The sequence below is a fragment of the Sarcophilus harrisii genome, chromosome 4, assembly GCF_902635505.1.
Source record: "Sarcophilus harrisii chromosome 4, mSarHar1.11, whole genome shotgun sequence".
Lineage (NCBI taxonomy): Eukaryota > Metazoa > Chordata > Mammalia > Dasyuromorphia > Dasyuridae > Sarcophilus > Sarcophilus harrisii.
Genome location: NC_045429.1, coordinates 256954327 through 256976362, shown reverse-complemented (window position 1 = coordinate 256976362; position 22036 = coordinate 256954327). Strand labels below are relative to the sequence as shown.

At 36.6% G+C, this 22036-nt stretch overlaps 1 protein-coding gene across 2 annotated transcripts in view; it reads right to left on the bottom strand.

Moving 5' to 3' along the window:
- Positions 1-22036, bottom strand: part of ELOVL5 (ELOVL fatty acid elongase 5) — an 88756-nt gene that overhangs the window by 7469 nt on the left and 59251 nt on the right. For both annotated transcript variants that reach the window (XM_003769155.4, XM_012549126.3), the window contains exons 3-5: positions 20476-20663; positions 6318-6395; positions 2696-2867 (exon numbers count right to left, since the gene is read on the bottom strand). In XM_003769155.4, coding sequence (XP_003769203.1) covers positions 2696-2867; positions 6318-6395; positions 20476-20663 — 438 coding nt within the window. The remainder of the gene's footprint in view (positions 1-2695; positions 2868-6317; positions 6396-20475; positions 20664-22036) is intronic.

Below are 22036 nucleotides of genomic sequence, written 5' to 3'. Positions count from 1 at the left end.
AGTTATGTGCAAAAGCCAGCCTTGATGTAGTAGAAGTAATGATAAACTTAGGAGTTGAGAGACCTCAATTCTTAGTCCCAACCCTGCTACTAATTAGATTGGTGATCTCAAAGTAGTATTAACAGTCAAAAAAGTTCTGGGTATGAAATTAGGAGACTTAGATTTCAATTCCAACTTAGATTCTCAATGGAAATTAAGTATTCTCTATGGGCAAATCAAGGTAATTTCTCAAAGTTTCAGTGTCCTTAACTAAAAAATAGGGATAACCTTTCAGTGACCTACACATGTGGTTGCTTCTAGGGACTAGCTTTGCCAATCCTGAATTGATGGAGAAATGCAAATGATCACCATCTCTCTGAACCTAATAAGCAGAATTAATAAAGGGATAGCTCTATCAAAGAAGCTCTAATGTGGAGAGGAGAAAGCATGGGAAAGGCAATGAATGTGGAGCCAGAAGACCAAAGTTCAATCCCAGTCCTGGTACTTAGTCCTGATGGAATAAATCTTTTAACTTTCTAGGTCTCAGTTTCCTTGTCTGTAAAAAGAAAGAGAGGGCCTAGGTGACCTCCAAATCCCTTGAAACTTTAAGGCAAAGATTCTGAAAAAAATGAAACCTAAAGAAACCAGCAGGACTGAATGGGCCAGAAGATATCCATTAAAACATCTGGAGGGTCTGTCAAGCAAGAATTTTATTTGAAGTCATTTGTTAAACCTTTTTATGCATAATGAGATTCCTATCTAGAGGAATAACTGTTCTGGGCTAGAACTGGCTGAATTCAAAGGTGACATTTTAAATAGTGAAAAATAGAAGCCCTCTCAGATGAAGGACAGCAAAAGGCTCCCAAATATGCTCCTTTATAAATCATAAGAGATTTCATTTCCCATTTCCAAGTTTTGCCAAAACTATACACACGCTAATGGAAAATGAAATTGATTATATCAATACATGTGAAGAGGATTTTCAAAAAACAACATATATAATAACAACAGCATTTACATGTAGTGCTTTAAGGTTTGCAAAGCACTTAACACATGGTATTTCATTTAATTCTTAAGATAATCCAGTGAGGCAGATGTTATTAATATATTTTTACAGATGAGGAAACAAAGACTAGTAGAGATTACTAAATACCTGGGGCAGAATTTGAACTCATCTTGTCTACAAGTCCACTACTCTACCTACCATACATGTTACTGCTAACCTGATATAAGGAATCTTTAAGTCTCAGCCATGTCTTTTGTGCAACTTCTTTTTAGAGTACTCATGAGAACATGTTTACAGTTATGTGATGGAATGCCAGGAAAGCACAAAGAAAGGAAAGCCATTCTTTCTTGTTCATTGATCAATGAGTATCCTTTATTGCAAGCCTAAGTTTACCCCAGAAACCTGGCCGATTCCTTGAGTAAACAGTCTTCCTAAAGGAATGAACAAACATTCTCCTTGGTGGGCCTCTTCTGATGGAGCATCCTATACCTGGAAGATTGCTACATCTCAAGAGTCGTAGCAAATGAGAACACTTAGCATAGTGTCTTCTTGGTTCTCAGATTATAAAAACCCCTTAGTAGAAAGGGACTTTTGAGGATTTGGGCTAGGAAGTCTTGTACAATCTTGCCTAGCAATGGCTCCCACTCAAGACTCTGAATAGTTATGACGATGAGTCCTCTCAATCAAGGAATTCAGATATTGGTGCTTCCTTGGAGTGGTGATGATGCATGTTGTATGTTCTTTGTTAATTATGTATTACTTTTGTGCTGAGTTTCCTCTTATGTCTTATTTAAATCATAGTTCTGAGCAGTAATAAACTTGCACCCACCCTCTTTTAAAACTATGCCTATTGAAATGTGAATTCTGAACCTAGATTAATCTTATACTTGACTTACTCAGGAGTTCATAGATTTAGATTTAGAGGAGAAAGAATCTTAATGACTGTCTAAACATTCTTATTTAATGTTGAGGGAAGTTAGGTGACATAAGCTCATAGGAACACAGATTTGGGGGTAGAAGGGACCTTGGAGGACATCAAGTCCAATTACCTTATTTTGTAGATAGAGAAATTGAAGTCCAGTGACTTAGGCTCATATGATCTCGGATTTAATGCTGAAAAGTAGTAATTCTGAGAGACAAGAATTGAATCTAAATCCTCTAACTTCAAATCTAGTACTATTTCCACTGTGCTAGTTGGTATACTCCTTTAAGAGAGTCCCAAATACAGTTTAGGAGGGAAAGAAAATCCATCAAATCACCTTAAGGAAGATTTGAGGGGTTTAATGAGGGCAAGAAGGGAAAAAAAAGGGGGAAGAAGGGAAAAAAAAGGGGGAAGAGAAATAAGATGGTCAAGGGATACTGGGCCAGCAGGTACACAGCTAATTAGTTGACTTAGGGCAAGACTGGGGCTCTCATAATTTCTACTGTTATCGTTCCCCCCTATCTCTTAAATTTCTCTGGAAGGTCTTCTCCTATTTATCCCATTAGGCTAATGTATCATATTAGCATAGATTCATTATTATGGAGAAGGGAAAAAAGTATATATTTCAGTTTCATCCTTTTCCCCTAGGTTACACCAAAATGCACTAGCCAGAGAAGACATCAAAATCCAAAGTCTCGAGTCACACAGTCTCTGCTCAGTGCCAAGATTCAACCTGCCATCTTTGAACATGTATCTGATGAAGTCCCTTCAGTCTAAATGATACTTACAATGACCACAGGGCACCCAGTTCATGACAAACCACCAGATATTCAGCATTGAGGCATGATGATAAACATGCAGGACGGTGATCTGATGGTTATTCTTTCGTAAAATAAAGAAGAAGGTGTCCATAAACTCAATGAGTTTGGAGAAGTAGTACCACCAGAGGACCCGGATGATCTAATAGGAACAATAATAACAAAAATTAAAATCAACAATTCTCATTTACATATAGATCTTTTGACGTTTGTGAAGTGCTTTACATATATTAACTCACTTGATCTTCACACAACTACTCTTGAGAGGTAGGTATTATTATCTTCTATTTCACAGATGAGGAAACTAAGGCAGGTAGAGGTTAAATGACTTGCCAACTGGTAACTGTCTGAGGCTTGATTTGAACTCAGGTCTACCTAACTCTGGGAATCTGGTCAGTTGAGAAGAGTGCTGGACCTGGAGTCAGGAAGTGTCTTTCAGACACTTACTAGCTGTATGACTATGACTGGGCAAGCCCTTTAAGCCTGTATGCCTCAGTTTCCTCATCTGTAAAATGAGCTGGAGAAGAAAACCCCAAATGAGGTCACACAAAAGTCATAGTTAACTGAAAAATATCAAAGAGCAACAAAACCTACTGATTCGGGTCTAGGCTCTAATCACCCCCACCCCCAGGAGAAGAAAGAGGAAAGGATGATTGCCTGATGGGGTGATTGGGGGTGTTTTTCCAATGTTGTCCTGCATACAGGGTATCTCAAAAGTCCTAGTGCAGTTTTAAGTTAAATCTTATGACTTTTGGGACACCTTGAATTTTTTTTTTAATTTAGCTATTTCTTAGCTTAGTTTTAGCTTTGAATTTTTGGCTTAAAACCACACTAGGACTTTTGGGATATCCCCAATTTATTTTAACTCCCCAAAGAATCCTACAGAGTGTCTATTAACATCTAGCAAAGACACAAAAGAGTTCAAGTTCAATATATTCTACTGTGGCTGTAAAGCCTGTACTGGGAGTTTAGAGGAGAGGAACAATTTCAAAATTATAGGAGTAAGGTGACCTGGCTTAACTGATATTCATGTGAAAGGGAGTTAACCATCAGTTCAATGTGAATTAACAAAGTGTGATACAGCTGCCAAAACCAAACCAAACCATCCAATAAGAGCCCAATGTTCTGATGGTTCCATTATTCTCTTCACTGAATAAATACCTTAAGATCACATAGGGAAGGAACCTCAGAAAACCCTCTCATTCCAAAGATGCAGAGAAAATAAGTGATTTGCTCACAGTCACACAGATAATCTACAAGTGGTATAGTTGAGATTTGAACTTGGGTCCTCTGAGGACAAATTTGGTGCTTTTTCCATTGTATCAGTGGTTCCCAAAATGCAGACAGCATTCTTTTGGGAAAGGGGTAATGGCTCCCGAAACACTTCCAGGAAGTCTCTAAGATCAAAATTATTTCCATAATAATATTAAAATTATTTGACTATTAAAATATGCTTCCCTTTTTCAACCATATGTCTATGGGAGGCCAGATTATCTTTATATACTTCAACCAAAATAATGTTGCAATAGGTGGAATGCAAAAGCTGAGGAAAATCCAGCTGTTTTCTATTATGCCAAGCTTTAAAGAAATTTACAAAAATATGTAAAATGATGCCATTCTTGTTTGTTTTTGCCTTAAAAAAGTTGTTTTTCATTTTAAAATTGTTTATTATTTTAAAATGAATCAATAAATGTTTTAAAATTATGTTTCTTTTTTTTTGGGGGGAAAAAAGTTCAAATTATTTCAGCCATCCCCAAAGTACATTGCATTGCCTTATGTGGTACTAAGTTCCCTATGCTTTAGACTATTCCAGCAAAGGTTGAACAGAATTACTATTCTGTAGAAGAGGAGGGGAATTCTTGTATTGGGTAAGGGGAAGGGGGGGGATTGGACTAGATAAATTTCAGTGATTTTAAAGTGGTAAAATCACTTCCAAAGTTGAAGTTCTTGCCACAGAGTAAGTTCTCCAGTGCTTATAACTTTAAGGACACAGCAGAAAAAGTAAGAAATGATAATGGGGAAGAGATTTAAATGGGGACCACAGTATCTATTAATAACTGCAAAGTACGAATCTTTAAATTCCCTATGAAAGCACTTGTATCAAAAAAAAAAAAAAAAAGCCTCATTTGATTTCATATCGAGGCAGAGAAAAAGGGAGACCTGATTTTTCATTTTGAGGAGTTTGTAGAATAAGAAGTTGATCAAACAGAGCACAAAGGTATGGATGCCTATTCTGAACTTGGAACTGATTTCTTTTAAGAGGAAGGGGGTATCATCCCCAGAAGACTATCAAATAAAGTCCTAACTCTTCTGCATAACGTTTAAGGCCTCCTACAATTTGATTCCAACTTAACTTTCTAGTAGACTTCTGTTTTGAATGTCTCCCTCTCCAGCTCAAACTCTTCTAGTCTAACTCATCTTTCAATCAATAAGCATTTATAAGTGCTTATTACATACCAGATACTGTGCTAGGACAAAAATATCCAAAGAAAGAAAAAGTCCCTTCCATCTAAAAGCTTATCCTCTCTGAAGAGAGAATATAAAAAGTAAAATAAAATAAAACCCCAAACAGTTCAAATGCCATTTCTTCCGTAAAGCCTTAGAAAACATTTATGGACTCATCACATTCTACTTTATTGTATGAGGCTATTTCCATTTATCTCATCCTTACTAAGATTATAAGCTTCTTGTGGACAGGCACAGGATTTTGTGTTCTCTCCCATGATTCTATGCAGTACTGCTCAACAATCCATCCCTGTGATTTCACCAATGTAAGAAATTCTTCCCAGGGAAGAAATTCTTTTGGCTAATGTAGGCTGGTCCATGACTAGCTTAGAGAAATGGCTAGGGCACTAAATAGTTTAGGGACTTGCCAAAATTCTCAAAGCCAACAGTCTGACTCTAAGGTCAGCTTCCTCTCTGTTAGAAAAACAAATTATCAGAGTAATCAATCAATCAGCCAGTATTTATTAAATAACCACGCTGTTCCAAGCATGGTGTTAGGCCTCTGGAGATTTTTTTTTTTTTTTTTTAAAGGGAATCAGCCCCTATATAGCTTCAAGAAGCAGAATATATTCCATTGGAATCTTGGCATCATTCCACTCACCACTATTAATCACCTCTATTCAATGTCAATTTACTCAAAAAGCATTTTGTAAGTGCTTAAAGAGTACAGTGAACAGAGTGCCAGGCTTAGAAATGGAAACACCAATTCAAATTTGACTTCAGACATTTGTGTGATCCTGGGTAAGTTACTTCACCCTATTTGCCTCAGTTTCCTCATGTGTAAAATGAGCTGGAGAAGGAAATGGAAAACTATTCTAGTATCTTTGTCAAAAAAAAAAAAAAAAAAAAATCCAAACCCCAAAAACAAAAACAAAAAAACAGCCCCTATACTAAAGAAGTTCACATTCTAAATGTACACACAAGATATTTACAGCAGAAACAGGAAATCTCAGAAGGAAGGCACTAGCAAAGGAAGAAGATAGGGTAGAATAGATGGGGATGGATCAGGAAAGGCTTCCTGTTAAGGTGGGATTTGCATAGTGCTTTGAATTAAAAGGTTAAAAACAAGAACAAAATGATAAATTACCTTCATGTCTGCTTCTCCTCCACTGCTAGTGTCCTGACAGAAGAAATTGTATTCTCCTTCCCATACTCCTGTAACTAACTAAAAACAAACAAACAGACCATTAGCTTATGAGTAAAAATATAGTGACACTTTTATATAAATGCTTTAAGATTTGCAAACACTTTACAAACATGATTTCAATCAACATCACAATACCCCTGTGAGATTGGTGCTGGAGATCTTATTATTCCTGATCCATAGATCTGAGGTTCACCAGGGACATTGCACGCCACAGATTCCAGAAACCATATCCCATCATGGGGGAATGTACAATGCCAGGGCATGAACCACAATTAAAATAAAGCCTGACTCAATTATATTCTAGATGAGGTTTTTTGGCTGACCTTATCTCTACTAGTCAATATTTACCATTTATTTAGTGATTACTACTTGTGCTAGCAATACAAAGGGTGGCAAAAGACAGTGCTTACTCTCAAGGAGCTTCATAATTTAAGGTAGGGACCAGTATGAAAACAACTATGTACAAAGAAAGATATCTACAGGATAAATTGGAGAGAATCAACAGAAGGAAGGCACTTGCGTTAAGGGAAATCAGGAAAGGGCAAAAATCTTAATTCTTTCTGTATGTCTCCTGAATTGCCTTTCACACAGTAGTGCACAGTGGTCTATAGTTATGGTTTTTACTAATGCAGAAAGAGTTCCTCGATGAGAAAATATCCTTTGCTAATGTAGCTTGTTCTAGAACTTAGATCTTTCAAGTTGCCTAGGTCACTGAGAACTTAAGGGACGACTAAGCATGCTACGGCTCAAGGATGGTGTTTTAACCCAAGTTGTTTTACAAGAACTTAAAATTAGCTGATTTTAGCTCTTTGATCCCCCTCTTGTTTGACATCTGTGCTGTAAAGGAGTAGCCAGAATTAATTAGCATGGCTGTATGATCCAAGATTATAACTTAAAAAAAAAAAAAAAAAAAAAGCATTATGGTGTTGTAGGAAGATTAGAGAACCTAGAGGCATAAAACATTAATTCTTGACCCAATTCTGCCCCTAATTAGTCTGGGTCCATTACTTGACTTTTCCAGGTCTCAATTTCCTCCACTATAAATTAAGAGTTGAAATGGGCGTGACTGTAATGGTAGCAGTGGTGGTATTAGTAGTAATAGAAGAGGTAGTCATGACACCGAGCATTTATATAGTTTTTATGGTTTGCAAAGCGCTTTATTTATGTCATCTTATTTAATCCTCACAAACACTCAGAGAAGTAGAAGCTATTATTTATTAGCATTACTTTATAGATGGCAAAGGCAAGAGAAGCAGACAGAGAATTGTTCAGTGGGAATAAACTTGAATTTGAACTTCCTGACAGGTTTCACAGCTGTTATCCACTGCCATCATCTAGATGCCTATAGATTCTGTGATAAAGTAGAAATTGAGGTAAACTGAATACAAGATTGGGCAGCTAGGGTCAAGAAGTTCTTCTCTAAGTCAAGAAGACATCTTCCTGAGTTCAAATCGGGCCTCAGACACTTTAGTAGCTGGGTGATCTTTGGAAAGTCACTCAACCCAGTTTGCCTTAGTTTGCTAAATTCTTTGCCAAGAAAACCCCAAATGGGATCATAAAGAGTGGGATATGACCGAAACAACAAGAAGAATACAAGCTATGTGGAGTAGGATCTGGAAACTAAAATCCTTAGTGGGATTTCAAAAGGAAAAAAAAAAGACAAGTCAGAGAGTAGAAAGATGTCTGATAGAGGAAGATAATCAGGATAATTGTAAAGTTCATGAAAAGTAAAAAACAAATGTTAATCTCCTCCCAAATTAGGAGCTGGATATTCTTAGGAGGACCCAGTTATTCATTCTCCAAGGTACAGCGAAGGAGTGATCAAGGGAGAGATGAGAGCAATTAAGGGGTGACTGAAACTTTCTTTTTAGACCAGAAAACAACAGAGAGGACTCTTTTCTTCCTAGGGCATGTAACCAAAGATGTAAATAGGGAACTTCCCAAGGTTTGTCAAAACAGATGAGGACTCTCAATTTCTGGTGATGCTGCTAGAGTTAGCTCGAGCCAGAAACTCATGATCAGAAGGGCTGATTTTTCCTTCTTGCTGCTCACTGAAAGGATACAGAACAGAAAAATTGCTTTGGGAAGTAAGCAGTTGTCCAAGAAGGCAGTGTCTGAGAATAGGACTCGATTTCTGGATAAGTTTAGGGATGAAATTTAGGATGAAAGGTAGTCTAACAAAGGCTGATAAGAAAGTGCTTGCTTGATGTCTTGCACACCTAATCAAAAAGAGTTAAAATAAAAATTTTAAAAAATAAGATAAAAGGCTGGGGAATGATAACACTAATGATAAATAGTTTTAATATGGTGTTTACACTGTGCTAAGTGCTTATTACAATTATTAATCTCATTTGATCCTTACAACAATCCTGGAAAATAGGTGCTTTACAAACTCCATTTTACAGATGAAGAAACTGAGGCAAAGTTAAGTGACTTGCCCAGGGTCACACAGCTAAGTATTTAAGGTTGAATTTGAATTTAGGTCTTCCATAGCTCTATCTACCATACCAGCTGTCTCCAAAGGAGAAAAACTGCTTTTCCTCCCCTCTACCCCCCACAAGCTTATATACCACAAAGGATACCTCAATAAAGAACACCACTATGTGAGATACATTTAAGTTCAGAAGGGATAAAACACACAAAAGAAAGTGTTAATAAAGACCTTAATATGGCTATGCTCAGTTTATGCAAGAAGATTAATCCTAAAGCATGGACATATATTCTACCTTAAAGGTCTCAATGAAAATTAATGACTCTAGATGGATACTCCATATTCAGGACAAACAAGGTTAAAAAAAAAAAAAACAGAAATAATGTCTGCTATGCTGGGGGTAAGGCAATGATAACTGAGAAAGCAGAGCTGCTCATTCTTTTTTTGTCTTTTTTGCTGATGACAAAATTAGCAAATAGGAAGCCCACTCGATAAGAATTTCGTTATCTAAGATTAAGAAGATATTAAGAAAGCATCTAGTTGTCCCTGTTGAATTCTAACCATCTGGCCCAACTGAACTATAAGGTTTAAAAGAAAATGGTAGATGTGAGATTGATGGTGGAGCCACTTTTACAACAAGGCATCCCCCCAAAATCCTGGAGAGCAGGAGAAGCACCATTATTCACTGAATAAATTCACTGAACAAAGGACTTGGTTTAGTTTGGTTTTATTTTAAGGAAATGAAACAAGAGTCTGCAAATTATAGTATTAGTTCAAATACTACACCAACACTATTGCTTAACATTTGTACTTGTCCTACTTTTCCAAGTAATATTAGCTACTATGAATTTCCCACAAAGAAAAACTGTTTTCTGTGAGGCAAGTCAAGGGTTTCCTTTGCCAGTAGAGACAACAAATTGCCTAGGAAATGCTGAAAACCAACCTAGATCATTAGGCAAACCAATTAGGGAAGTTGCCACCAAGATAACTGACTTCTAGCTTCAAGTTAGGAACTGCTTTCTTGTTCAGAAAGTTTGTTTCCCATTCTAAAAGGTGAACCATGAAATACTTAATGGTAGATAAAATTAGGCATATAAGTGTGTATCACACACACACACACACACACACACACCACAGACCGATGGCTAGAGAGACCGACCTCTGGAGGTCATCTGGTTCAGCTCCTTCATTTTTTAACAAAGGCAATGGCCCAGACTTGCCCTGGACCTCCACCAGGGTGACATCTGGGAAGAAGGCTTTCCTGACCCTCTGGATTCCCCTTTCTCAGATTACCTAGATTCTAGTTACAAATCAGGATTTGGCCCCTGGCCCTGGCGGCTCTGGAGGAAAGAGTCAGGTAGGTGCCATTGCCCAGCCCTCTCTTGCTTTAATCCAACTCCCTCACAGGGCATGGCTCCCTGTTGACATGGTCCTCTTTGAGAAGGATGGACAAACAGCCCATGAGCTGCACCACTGGGGACATAACTGGAACTGGCTAGTTGGGTGACAGTTCCTTTTCTTCTCTTCCTTTCCCTCTGGTTCTCATAGGGTGTTATACCCTTCCTTGCAGAGATTTTCCACAAAGGAATATAAATTTTGATTTCTGTAATCTAGCGAGTTATCTTGGGGTTTAAAGGCTAGAACTATCCCTTAAATCCAAATCACTCTGGCTCTCATTGACTGACCCACAATAGGTCCCAGGCCAACCCCATGTGGGTCACAGTTTGGGCCCAGATTGGCTCAGAGTGAATGTAAACAGCTCTCATTTCTGTCAGGGCCAGAAACCCTGAGGGTCTTCCCCTCCCAGATGTTTGTTTTCTGACTTGAAAGAAACCATTCCCTGTCTCATTTCTTCCCTAGTCTTAATCATTACACTGAGACCTATTGAAGACTTTAGCTTAAAAAGGCCAAGATCTCCTACTGCATGGGGGCCCTCTCCAGCTGTCCTGAAGTGAGGCTATCCCCACCTCACCTCACTTAAATCCAATTCACTGCCTCCAATAAGGTCTTCTTTTGAGAAGGGCAAACAATAACAGATTTTACTTACTCTGTACATACTCCAAAAGTATTTGCACCAGGTGCTAATGTGAACTGAATGAGTGGATTAAGTAAAGGAGAAGACAACGGGGTGACTCAGTGGGCTTGGAGTCAGGGAGACAGAATTCAAATCCAGCTTCAAGACACTAGCTGTGTGACCTTAATAAGTCACTTAACTTGTTTACCTTAATCCACTAGGGAAGGAAATAGAAAACCACTCCACTACCTTTGCCAAGAAAACCCCACAGATAATATGCTCCACAGGTCAGCAAGAGTGGTAGAACAGTTCTCACAGCAAGAGTTGCTGAAGTAAAAGAAATGCAATAAGGTGGTCCAAATTCAGACTATCCTTTTAGTTTCCTTACAGTAAATATAAATATGGCCTTACTTTGCAGGATGGGCAGTCTGGATTTAGTGACATAATTTCTCACCTTTCTCAGAATGTGGAAAGATTCTATAGTCTTGGTTTTTCAGGGAGTAAGGTTAAAACACCATTGTGCTCCCAAAACAGGTAGAACAGCTCTCCCATTATTCCATGTTATTTCCCAGAGCTGCAGAATTGACTCCAAAAATAAATGAAGGAATGAATACAGAAATCCAGTAATTGTTATTTATTCTGTTCCTTCCAATAAACCAAGATTTTTTTCATCCATGTCAATATGTATCAATCTTATCAAAGTAGAGTCTGTTTTAATTGGTACCAGTGGATGTGATGAACCTATAATTAAACCTGACATAGAGCTCTTCTGTTGTGATGTGTCAAATTAAATCACCAAGGCACCAATCAGTTTGGTGCATCCTGGCATTTAGAGGACAAAGATTGCACCCCTGACAACAGCTGCCTGTGACCAGTCTGACGATCAGAACTGAACCTTGCCATTTAAACATCTGCTACAGTGAGATGTAGGCATTATGAAGCTAACATTTCATTTCTCCACAAATGAAGTCATTGGGTATTCGGGTATTCATTCTGTCTTTGCTTGGCATTTGGACAAATGGATCTTTCAAGCTCAAGAACTACAGACACTTAAAAAAATACACAAAACTTCTTGGAATGCTACAAAAAAATCCAACCAAACAAAAACATCTTAGGAAGCAAGGTCATTTTAAGAACGCAGAGTGATAGAGGTGAAAAAACATTGTAGGAAAAAGTTTTTCAGCCCCATCACCACTGCTACTAAGGACTGAATGAGCAAGCAGACAAAATTTTGTCTGTGGCGCCTCTAGTTCCAGAGACTTATAAGACAGAGTGAGAGGAAGAAATGTAATGACAGGGATAAAGAGCGGCAAACTACCAGGTATTGTTCCATTTCCTGGTTCCTAGAAAGGCAGAGTTTAGAAGGGTTCTTGGCTAAACCCCCTCCTCCCATTTTACAGATGAGGAAACCAAGATGTAGGGAGAGGAAGGGATTTGCAAATAAGTAAGAGAGATCACTAATGGCAGGCCAGGAAAGATAATCCAGGTTTCTTGACCATAAAAGCCTTGATCTGAGTAGTCTTCCTACTACTTCAGTTTCAAAGTAAAACTCAGATATTCAATGACCTTGACTTGTTTGAACAGACCTAGAGTTGACCTCAGCTTTTTCTGTAAAACATGGCCTTAACAACCCCTCACAAACATCTTTGCCCATGCTGCCCAATACCAGCAGAAGTACCAGGGGCCAATACCTTCAGTAGAAATCTTGTTTGGGGCTGCTTATCAGTCACAGCAAATCACTGATACAAATTTTCCTTTAAAGCAAACTTTGGTGGCGTCATTGAAGAATAAGTCCAGATGTAGTATGAGGTTTGGGATCACAACTGTAACTTGGTCAAGGCATACAAGGATGTCCACTAATGTACTTTTGGACCAGTGGCAAGTGATTTCAGCTAGGTCCCAAGGTCTGGTTTTGGATGTGAGAAGCCTTTAGAACCAGGCACAGAGAAACAAGGATTCTAGGCCCAACATAAATCAGGAATATGTGGCATTTTGATATATAACCAAAGTTCAGGTTGCAACATTGGGGTCTTTCCCTTTGGGGGCCGCCTCCTAATTTCCAGAGTTTCTTTACTACCAGTGAACAGTTCTTAGAGCTTCCTTGCCTACTGAGGATATGAAGCAGCGTTCACTTCAGTTGCTGTTAATGGCATTCCTCTGCAAAAAAACAAGAGATGACCCTGTCTCTTGTCTTTCAAAGTAACAAAGATAAGCAAGTGACTGAGAAGAATCCTATCTATTTTTCTTTTATCTTTCAAAGTAACGTAGATAAGTTTGATAAAATTGTCTTCAAGCTTTCTCAATGATGTCTACATGTGGCAGGCACTGTGCTAAGCACTGAGGGTACAAAAGACAGTGCTGGCCCTAAAGAAGCTTACGATATAATAGTGGAGACAATGTGCAAACAAAGTAAGCTACATACAAAATAATTAGGAAAGAATTAAGAAAAAAAAATGCTAGACATAAGAGAGACCATAAAAGGATTTTAGCTTGGACTTCAAGGAAACCAAGGAAGTCAGTGGGTGAAGTTGAAGCATGGGGGACAGGAAATGCCCCAGAGTGGAAAGATGGAATGTCTTGTGCATAGAACAGCCAGGAAGCCTGTGCCACTGGACTGGAGAGTACTTGGCAGGGAATAAGAATTAAGAAGATTGTAAAGATAGTAGGAAGACTAACATCAAATCTAAGACTGTGAAATATATGTATTTAGTTGCTGACCCTTGTCTTTCTGATAAAACCTTTTCTCCTTACCCAAACTCAGGAGTATGATATACTCATTTAGGTTTCCTACTTTTCTGTCAAAAATCTCTTTAAAAAGAAATTGGAGGAGGAGGGGGAGAAGAACCCCAACTTCATTAATTACAATGAGTTATTTTTTTAAATGCCAAGACTAACCTTGCTGGACTTTCAAGGTAAAGGAATGAGTGAAGATTAAGGACATAAGTTGGTGTCATAATGGACAAGATATAGCTCTAACACCTTTTTTTATAAATGAGTAATTTGAAATTAAGTGATTGGCCTATGGTCATACTTATTGAATGACAGCAGAATTTGAACCAAGGTCTTCTGACTTCCAATTTGGTACCTTTTCTACAAGATCACACCACCTCTGAAGAGCCTTTACCAGATATAATACTATCCCCTGACCTATAAAACCTTTCTGTACTTTCTGTTTCCACATCTGTTAAATAGGAAATAAAAGTCTGTCAAGAAGCATAACAAATATATTTTTCAAAAATATAATTTTTTTGTTAAACAGAGGTTATTGTAGTATGATCAAAGAGCAATGGATTTTGAATACCAAGTTGTTACCCTAGCTGTAACTATTTCTCTGTGGGTTTTTCAGTTCCTTTTGGAGTTGGACTAAGTAATTCTTTTTTATATTTTTAAAATTTTAATATTATTTTATTTTTTCAAATGCGTAAGTTTTCAACATTCACTTCTGCAAAACTTTTGTGTTCCAAATTTTTCTCCTTCTCCTTCTAAACATATTTCCATATTCCTCACGTTATGCAAGAAAAATCAAATCAAAAGGGAAAAAAGTTCCATTCTTTTTGCATCCACTTCATCTGTCATGGTGAGTAACAAGGCATAACTACCCCGGTAGTCCTGGAGTAACTTCCTATTTTACCAAGTCTCAGGACTCCAAACTAATAACTAAGGACAAGGGACATGTCAAAGTGAGAAACTTCTTTACCAGTTTGGACTAAGTAATCTTTAAGGTCCCTTGGACTTTAAATCTATATTCCTATGAAATCAGGTAATCAAAAAGTTGAGAAAGAGATCACTAGGACCCACCCATACCTGAACTGGAATTCTTCTACAACATATGCATTTCACAGCCATGCACTCTTTGCAACCCATAAGAGTTGCCTGAGTAGCTGCCTTTCAGGGAGTCTGGAGAACAAAGGGAACTGTGATAAACTGGTTATGTTTGGATGTGTTTCTGCCACAGCAAAGTAATCAGTGACATATGCAAGAAATGCATCATATGCCAAATACTTTAAATACATGAAATTTTGAATTTCCTGATATTGCTATAGCTATTTTAAGAACACCAAAAGGAAAGGCCAGAAAACCAACAAGTCAATTTAGAGAGCAATGAGCTTCCGAAGCTACTACTATTCAATTTTATCATGATACCTTTCAAAATGTGCAATAAAAAGGATAGCCTGTCAGCTTGGTCCAAAAGAACTTTTGTGCAAGTACTAATGGGATACTATTAATATCCCTGTATGTGCTGTCTGTATGAGAGTTCAGAGAAGACAGGCCAATGAGCTCATTAAATGTGTATACCATCAAATGTTCCAATTATTTTAATATTTTACAATAAACAATCACTTCACAAATCTTCAAAAAAGCTACAAAAGAATGTCATTTGATTTAACTATATATACACAGATGCTCAAAGCTTTCCATTTAAAATTTTAGCATTTATGAATTTTTGACATTTTGGGAGGTGAAAAATCATATTTTCTTCTGGAAAAAATACAAACCCCATTTGCTTGGCAATTGCAGCCCTCACATTTTTTATCTTGCAGTCAAACAGACTTACTTGCCATTTCCCATGCAAATATTGCCATTTCCTACTTTTGTGCAAGGGCTAACCCCTCACCCCCCAAATCTATAATGTTCTTTCTCACCTCTACTCATAAACAGTCATGGATTATCTAAGGTCCACTCCCTTCCAAGAGACATTTTCCTAATTCCCTTACTTGATAATGCCTCATAAAGTGATTCTATCTATCTATCTTATATTTACCAATCTTAGAATTAATTGCACCATTCCACCCATGGAAATGTATACTCCTTAACCCCAGTGGAGAGAAATTAAGAGAATATAAGCTTCTTGAGGGCAGATAAGTATCCCAATTATATTTTTATCTTCAGGACTTGGCACAAAGAAGATATATGATGCTATTCAACAATTACTTGACTAAAAGTAACAGAACACACATACTTTAGTGTTTTTAATTCATGAATTCTTTGGAACAACAGTTCCAAATAGGATAAAAATGAGGTTTGGATACTTCTATATTTTATATATATATTTACTATGTTTTCCCTTCCTAGCTGCTCTGTATACTCTTGGTGGTATAATTCAGTTCAGAAACAGTAAGGAGGAAATGGTCATAGAGGAAATATTCCTAAATACAAACATCTTGCAGACTATATTGTATCTTAACCTGCAGTTCCCATTTCCCTTCTTGGTTCAACCAATGATTGACCTTAAGTTAATTCAGTTTAGATAAAATTTTTAAGATTTTTTTAAAAATCAGGGCAAATACACTGAATCCATTTTCTGATAGGCATAAAATTAAAGATCTTCCTTTTATTTCTCAGGAAGAGTCTCTAAAATAATACACAAGAGTATTCACTGTAAAGCAGCAGCCCTTATTCTGATGCAATATAGAGAGCAGGGATTCTTAAAATTTTTCTACTTGTGACCCTTTTGTGCCCAGAACCAAGGCCACTGTGAAGTCATACAATGCAACACTGGCAAATGCTTCCAGAAACACCTCGGATTCATTATATGTCTGATTTCAAATTAATTTTTGGTCGAGTTCAGAAACCTTTTACTGTTTTTGCAACCTCCACATTCAGTTTTGTGACTCCATATGGGATCGCAACCCAGTTTAGGAAGTTTTTATTACAGATAACAAAGTGAAAAGAATATCAGAGTTTGAGTCAAAGGGGACCTACCATTGGCTACAATTGTGTGACCAATTCACTTAATCCCTCTGTTTCCTCATCTATAAAATATTGGAGATGAATTAGGTGAGCTCTAAGGTGCTTTTCTAAATTCCAAATTTACTATAACCTCAAGTTCTTTCCCCTCTTTTTCTTGGTAATAACTGCATTAGGAAAACTATACTATATAATGAACTAGATTATAGTCTACATTTTAAAATTTAATTTCATGATCTTCAAATGTTACTTTAGCATTTTTCCCCTTATCTTATTGCCCTTACCTCCTTTTTCTTAGTACTTGAGTCTTGCAGCATCTCTCAAGACTATTTTACCCTTCCTTCTTTCCTTTTCCCTACTAAATCTCTCCTGTACATTGACTGAAAGCTGATTGACTTTAAACTCTTCGAAGCTTGTATGGTTTCTTAACGTAGAATTAAAAAAAAAATTAAAATCTTCATGACAAGTTGGCAAGAAGCCAAGATAATTCTGCTCTGTTCCCTAATAGTCAAGAGAAAAATGAGAACCTTAACCTGACAGTGACTAGTATAAGGTGGTAAAGTGACTTGATTACTGTCAGGGGTCAAGCAGAATCAAATATCAAATACACCGGGCACACCAACAACAGTCCTTGCCCTCAAATCTACTTAAGACTGAGAACATAGCCTATTGCATTTATTCAACTACTTTCTCTAATCATCCTTATCTAATCATCTTTATTCTTTTTCCTGTGTGCATCCCTGATGCCTCCTCCCCCATGCCCTATACAAACCCGAACAAGGCAATATAGTGTGGTTTTCTCCCTTCAGATAAGTTCTAACCTTCTATCCTCTTCCCCAATTTTTAAAATGAAGGGTAAGAATATCAAAGGATGGGTAAATAGCCTTGCTTGACAAAAAGAAAGAAAAATACTTTTAGAAAATCAACAGTGAGAAAATTATGTTGTCCAAGGGCCTCTTTCAACATAATAGATCAGACTAGAATCTGAAATTTCTTCCAACTCCTAAAATTCCAAGATACTTAAAGAGTTGACCAGGAGTTCTAAGTATTATCTAACAGAGTACAGGAAGGAAATTCTACTTCTGGTCATATAGGTCTTATAATGCCCCTGATTCACCTAGTCAGGTAACAATTGATACACAATTCTCTTTTCTCTTTATAACAGTAGTATACCTGCTAAAAAGAGGATGAATTTTTAAAAAACGAAAACAAAAAACAAACAAACAAACAAAAAAACCCAACAAAACAAAAAAAAAAACCCAAGGTGGATATTGTGCAGAAGGGCAATCACAAGATAGAGACCTAGATTGTGATCATGTCCCATGAGCATCTGTGGAAGGAACTTGAGAGGTTTAGAAGACAAGACTTGATCAAGAAACTTTGAAACTTTTTTGTGTCATGGACTCCCATCCTAGGCAATCTGATGAAGTCTATGGACCTCTTCTCAGAATAAGTTTGTTGACTAGATTCATAACTGAAGGAAATGTTAAATTTCAGTTAGAGGTTAAAAAAAATCAAATGTATCTATCTCCCTTAAATTTGTCCAGATTCCATCTTGAGAGATACATGCATGGATACTAGATTTAGAATGTCTGATCTGAGAGCTATTTTCATGTATCTGAAGGCCAGTCACACAGAAAAAGGATCATACTTGTTCTTTTTGCTGTCTGGAGCCAAGAGTTGATAGGTAGAAGCCGTAGACACAAATTTTGGCTGATGTTAAGGAAAAATTTCCTCATAATTACAGCAACCCAAGTGAAGAATGAGCTGCCCTGGAAGATAGTGGATGATCTCTACCCAAAGCTACAAGCAAAAGCTGGATGGATGAACATTTATTGGATGTGTTACCAAGGAATCCTTGTTAAGATATGGGCTGAACTAGTTGGTGTCTGGAGCCTGACTCTGAAATTCTGTGGTAAGAAAAGAACTGAAGAGCTATAGTTTTCAGTCAAACATATTTTTCCCTGCCTGCCACCTTATATTTTTTGTACTAATGTGTTACTGATTTAAAATTAAGATCTGAAGCCTCTTTTAAAATATACTGGAAAAATATAAAAAACACTAGATGTCTAAGAAGAGAAAAAAATTCCAGATTTTATACTAAGAAAAAAATATGCCAAGTAACATCTGATTTCTTGTTTTTTAATCTGGCTATGTATTTTTAAAAGTTGCAGAATATTGTTGTATAGACAAAAAAACAGAATACCATCTTTTGAACTATATAACCAAAAGTTTCCTTAAGTAGATGGCTCTATCATCTATGAATGTAAATGGGAAAAATAAAGCATTTACTCAAAAGAATCTGACTGTATTGTTGTTAAGTCACTTGTATACTGATCAATGTTCTGCACACATTGCTGAGGCCAGGAAGTCCCTGAACTTCATTTCTGTGAATAGCCCCTGCCTCCAATCCTCCAACATCCATCACGGAGGCTAATTAAACTTCCTTTGTTCTAGAACAGGACAAAAAAAAGGAAAAAGGCAAAAAAAGGTGAGGGCTTTACATGATATTAACAGATAATATTAAAATACAATTTAAGGTTTTATGGGGTTATAACAAATACCAACAAAATGAGAATATAGTAAAATAAAGACTTATCTGTCTTTTAATTTTAAATTATAATGCTTTAGTTATTTGTGACTATAAAGTCATTAACTTTTTTAAATATTTACTAGTGTTTGATTAAACTGAGCTGCTTCAATAAAGAAATCTATTCTATGTAATGATTCTTTTTAAAAAAGGATAAGAACATATCTAACCATACAGGTTAGATTGGTCTGTGAAATTATCTGTGGAAGAATGTGATTTCTTAATTAAACAGAATCTTTTACACTGGGACTCAATAAAAAAATCTATCTATAAATGGGAAGGATTTTATCTACCCATCTTAGATGAATTATAGTGATTTCCATTTTCCACCAGGACAAATCTCATTAAGCTCTGACCCTTCTCCTTCAAACTCTAAATTTCAAGAGTTAATAACATATTACAAAGGAGGTGAAAATGTAAATATGAGGAATGGAAGTACTAAGATACATTATACTCCATTGCAAAATGGTGGCCAGAGATCAGTTTTTCATAAACCTACAGGGGACAGAGTTCTGAAAGTTTCCCAGAGAGTGGAAGATTATTTACTCTTGTCCTAGAAGTCAGAAAGAGCAAATTATTCAGCCCGAGGCTCAGAGGCATATAGGTACAACTCATAAAACGAGGGAATAGGAGAGATAATGTGGGTTTAGACTGGACTAGTCCTTTTCATTAGGCTATAGCACTGTCAGAAACAACCTAATCTGAACTGAATTCAGTCCACATATCCAGTGAATACAAAACCTAAAACTAGGCTTTTTTCCAAGCTTTAAAAAAAGGACATTAATCTTAATTGTCAAATCACCAGTTATTTACTTTAATCTACTCAAGGAAGAGTATTGCTCATATTCACCAAACCAAACCAAATCAAAAAACATCTCTTCCCCATAACCATAAAAAACAACAACAAATAAACTCCCAAACCCCAAACCCAATCAAAATGAAATCAGCAAGTAACAATAACTTATTTGGTTCTTTATTATTAATAAAGTTTTCAGCTTTCCCCCCTCCCCTTTTTCTCATGTTTGGCCTAAATTTCCCCCCTGAATTCTGCTGACATTACAAACTCTTAGAACAATTCATTATAAGATTCTGAACTCTAAAAATGTGCTGTTAATCATTAACAAGTTCAAACTTGTTTCCATTAAAAATAATAATAAACAGCAATACTGAAAGCAGAAAATTGCCTTTATATCCATCTTTCTGTAAGAGATGTTTATATAAAAACATCACTGAAAACAGATATTTCATTAGCATAACCCCTTCCCTCCGCTTCCTTTTCTTTATCATTTTCAGGTCAGCAATATGTAGGCAGACAGGAAGAGGAAGTCAAGAATAACAGTCAGAAATAAAAATAAAATCTCAACCCATCTCCTACCTCATAAAACATATATAGGGACAGCAGCGTAAGTCCAAGGTTATAAATCACTAGAATGCCCCTGCAGGAGACTGGCTGTTTATTCTGCATGTATTTTGGTCCTAGCCATACGATTAATAAGTATAAGACAGAGAAGACAAAAGTAGGTATATAGTTATCCAGAAGAAACCACCCTTTTACACGGGAATCTGAAATAGAATAAAAAAAAAAAAAAAGAAAAAAAAAAAAAAGAAAAATATTTAGTGAATGGAAACAAACAGTACAGATATTAAAATAGTGGAAACATATTAAATATTTCTTCAGAAAGGAATATTTTTTACCCACCCACCCCCCATTTTTAAGATTGGTCCCTTTAGCAGAAGGTCATTTCAATTCAAACAAACAAACAAATACAACACCTGAAGTATACTTTCCCAGATGAATTTACAACAATTTTTGTAGTTAATAAATTTCCTGGGAATGAGTTCTGAAACATATGGGAATGGAAATTTTATTCAAAGTTATTGTTAAGTGAAATAATTCATCCAAAACAAACATTCCTTTCCAAAGAAAATTTTTAAGGAAATTAAGAGAGGGTCAAATACTACATTTAAACTAGGTCTTTAAAACTGCATGTAGGGAAGGAAGACAAAACCAAAAATTGGAAGCCTTTGGAATTTGGAAATTGATCTTGCCAAGCCCTGCTTCTATCTGTCTAGTCGGCAAAGTCAAGAAGAAAAGATGCTATTGGGTCAGTGAAGTGGTTACCCTTAGTAGATGACAAGCAGTTATTATGGAGATACTCAGAAAAGAAACTCAAGCATAGCAGCAAAGTAAGTAAAATATTTAAAATGTCAGAATGATTGAAAGAGATAGAGAAGAGGAGATACTGAACTGAGGCAGAGAAAGCAATGTGGCTTGATGGGAAAGGCCCTCTACTGATGCCAGAAGACCTGGTTCTAAGAGCCAGGCTTCTACTGGAGATGTGGCCCTAATTAGCCAAGTCACCTCCCCTTCCCTTCAGGCCTCAGTTTTCTTATCAGTTAAAAGACAACTGGATCATCTCTAAGATCCTTTCCAGCTCTAAAATTCTAAAAACCAATGATCTAAATTAGTGAGTTGAATGTGTAGGAGAGGAGACAATGGTGCAGTTGCAGACATGATCAGGAATATCACTCTTCCTTGACATTTTTAAAATATCAAATTAGTTTATTCATGTTCTTGTCTTTAAGACTGGGACAAAATAAGAAATTCAAAAGGTTATGAGATTTGCCTCGAGATACAAAACAGTTACTCTGTTTGTTAAGGATATCAAAAGTATCTTTCTAAGTTTGGAAGCTATTTTAATCACCTCAGCTATTCCTTCATTTTCTGCAGCTCAATGGAAAACCTAAATTAAATCTGTGATACCAAATTGATATCTTAAGATTTTCCCACTTAAAATGAAATTGTATATTTTTTCCTCTACTTAAGTAATTTTGGTAAGATTTCCCCAAAGGAAAGGAAGGGTTGGAAAATAAATCAGATATTCAGTATGATACAACAGAAGAAGTGATTAGCTCTGGGATGAGAGGACCTGGGG